Source organism: Sebastes fasciatus, chromosome 1 (genome assembly GCF_043250625.1).
Source record: "Sebastes fasciatus isolate fSebFas1 chromosome 1, fSebFas1.pri, whole genome shotgun sequence".
In the NCBI taxonomy this organism is placed as follows: domain Eukaryota; kingdom Metazoa; phylum Chordata; class Actinopteri; order Perciformes; family Sebastidae; genus Sebastes; species Sebastes fasciatus.
This window is the reverse complement of record NC_133795.1, coordinates 380,737-383,455: the sequence shown is the minus strand read 5'-3', so window position 1 is coordinate 383,455 and position 2,719 is coordinate 380,737. Positions and strand designations below refer to the sequence as shown.

Below are 2,719 nucleotides of genomic sequence, written 5' to 3'. Positions count from 1 at the left end.
GCAGCAGGGCCAGATGGCTCCGGAGCACACACACATGCCGCACACACACACACACACACACACACACACTCTGCACCCTGAAAGCTCCTCATTACATAACATGAACCTGCAGCCTCACCTTCATCAACCAGCTACTGGATTCATCATGGAATCATGATGAATCAGGTAATCAGGTAATCAGGTAATCCCGCTGCAGGAGGAGGAAGGTGTTTATCCGTAAAGATTCCGGCGGGTCGGTGTCCCCTCCAGTCTCCCAGTCTCTCAGTCTCCCAGTCTCTCAGTCTCTCAGTCTCTCAGTCTCCCAGTCTCTCAGTCTCTCAGTCTCTCAGTCTCCCAGTCTCTCAGTCTCCCAGTCTCTCAGTCTCCCAGTCTCCCAGTCTCTCAGTCTCTCAGTCTCTCAGTCTCCCAGTCTCTCAGTCTCCCAGTCTCCCAGTCTCTCAGTCTCTCAGTCTCTCAGTCTCTCAGTCTCTCAGTCTCCCAGTCTCCCAGTCTCTCAGTCTCCCAGTCTCTCAGTCTCTCAGTCTCCCAGTCTCTTCGTCTCCCAGTCTCCCAGTCTCCAGTCTCTCAGTCTCCCAGTCTCCCAGTCTCTCAGTCTCTCAGTCTCCCAGTCTCTCAGTCTCTCAGTCTCTCAGTCTCCCAGTCTCCCAGTCTCCCAGTCTCTCAGTCTCTCAGTCTCTCAGTCTCCCAGTCTCCCAGTCTCTCAGTCTCTCCATACAGCTCAGCAGCTCAGTGTTGTTTCCTCCTGTGGTGGAGCTGATCGTCTCTCTGACTCTGACTCTGTGTTGTGTTGTACTCTGGTCTCTGGTCTCTGGTCTCTGGGCTCTGGTCGCGTCACAGGCTGCAGAGTGTTTCAGGTTCTGTAGTGCTGCTACATGAGAGGCTGCTGCTGAAGGCTCGGCTCCACTCTGCAGCCTCATTGGTCCGTTCAGCTGGGAAGGAGGCGGGTCCTCTGGGCTGTCACTCACACGGTCCGCTGCGAGTATAACATGAGGGACGCGGTCCGGTGGAGGTGGAGGTGGAGGAGGGACGAGTGGAGTGGCGTGGAGAGGAGGTCGTGTTGCTCTGGCTCTACCTATATGGTGTGGAGAGGAGGTCGTGTTGCTCTGGCTCTACCTATATGGCGTGGAGAGGAGGTTGTGTTGCTCTTGCTCTACCTATATGGCATGAAGAGGAGGTCGTGTTGCTCTGGCTCAACCTATATGGTGTGGAGATGAGGTCGTGTTGCTCTTGCTCTACCTATATGGCATGAAGAGGAGGTCATGTTGCTCTGGCTCTATCTGGCTTGCGTGGAGAGGAGGTCGTGTTGCTCTGGCTCTATCTGGCTGGCGTGGAGAGGAGGTCGTGTTACTCTGGCTTTACCTATATGGCGTGGAGAGGAGGTTGTGTTGCTCTGGCTCTACCTGTATGGCGTGGAGAGGAGGTTGTGTTGCTCTGGCTCTACCTATATGGCGTGGAGAGGAGGTTGTGTTGCTCTGGCTCTACCTATATGTTGTGGAGAGGAGGTTGTGTTGCTCTGGCTCTACCTATATGGCGTGGAGAGGAGGTTGTGTTGCTCTGGCTCTACCTATATGTTGTGGAGAGGAGGTTGTGTTGCTCTGGCTCTACATATGGCGTGGGGAGGAGGTTGTGTTGCTCTGCTTCTACCTATATGGCGTGGAGAGGAGGTCTTGTTGCTCTGGCTCTACCTATATGGCGTGGAGAGGAGGTTGTGTTGCTCTGGCTCTCCCTATATGTTGTGGAGAGGAGGTTGTGTTGCTCTGGCTCTACCTATATGGCGTGGAGAGGAGGTCGTGTTGCTCTTGCTCTACCTATATGGTGTGGAGAGGAGGTCGTGTTGCTCTGTTTCTACCTATATGGCTTGGAGAGGAGGTCATGTTGCTCTGGCTCTATCTGGCTTGCGTGGAGAGGAGGTCGTGTTGCTCTGGCTCTACCTATATGGCGTGGAGAGGAGGTCGTGTTGCTCTGGCTCTACCTATATGGCGTGGAGAGGAAGTCGTGTTGCTCTGGCTCTATCGATCTGGCGTGGAGAGGAGGTCATGTTGCTCTGGCTCCACCTATATGTCGTGGAGAGGAGGTTGTGTTGCTCTGGCTCTACCTATATGTTGTGGAGAGGAGGTTGTGTTGCTCTGGCTTTACCTATATGGTGTGGAGAGGAGGTCTTGTTGCTCTGTCTCTACCTATATGGCGTGGAGAGGAGGTTGTGTTGCTCTGGCTCTACCTATATGGCGTGGAGAGGAGGTTGTATTGCTCTGGCTCTACCTATATGTTGTGGAGAGGAGGTTGTGTTGCTCTGGCTCTACCTATATGGCGTGGAGAGGAGGTTGTGTTGCTCTTGCTCTACCTATATGGTGTGGAGAGGAGGTCGTGTTGCTCTTGCTCTACCTATATGGTGTGGAGAGGAGGTCGTGTTGCTCTGTTTCTACCTATATGGCGTGGAGAGGAGGTTGTGTTGCTCTGGCTCTACCTATATGGCGTGGAGAGGAGTTTGTGTTGCTCTGGCTCTACCGGTTTGGCGAAGCCTGGAAGCTGCTTGACGTCCTCCTGGATCCACCTCCTCACTTATATTCACATTATACATATTATTTTTGTCATATAGATCGTCTGTGTTGTATTTTCATGTTTCTCTGATCCTCCTCTGATCCTCCTCTGATCCTCCTCTGATGCTCCTCTGATGTTTCTCTGATGCTCTTCTGATGTTTCTCTGATGCTCCTCTGATCC

The 2,719-nt window shown here is 53.1% G+C and overlaps 1 protein-coding gene across 1 annotated transcript in view; it reads right to left on the bottom strand.

Moving 5' to 3' along the window:
* Positions 1-844, bottom strand: part of LOC141778339 (Krueppel-like factor 15) — a 26,299-nt gene extending 25,455 nt beyond the window's left edge. The window contains exons 1-2 of the mRNA XM_074652926.1: positions 716-844; positions 119-276 (exon numbers count right to left, since the gene is read on the bottom strand). Coding sequence (XP_074509027.1) covers positions 119-124 — 6 coding nt within the window. The 5' untranslated portion in view covers positions 125-276; positions 716-844. The remainder of the gene's footprint in view (positions 1-118; positions 277-715) is intronic.
* Between the last annotated feature and the right edge of the window lie 1,875 nt (positions 845-2,719).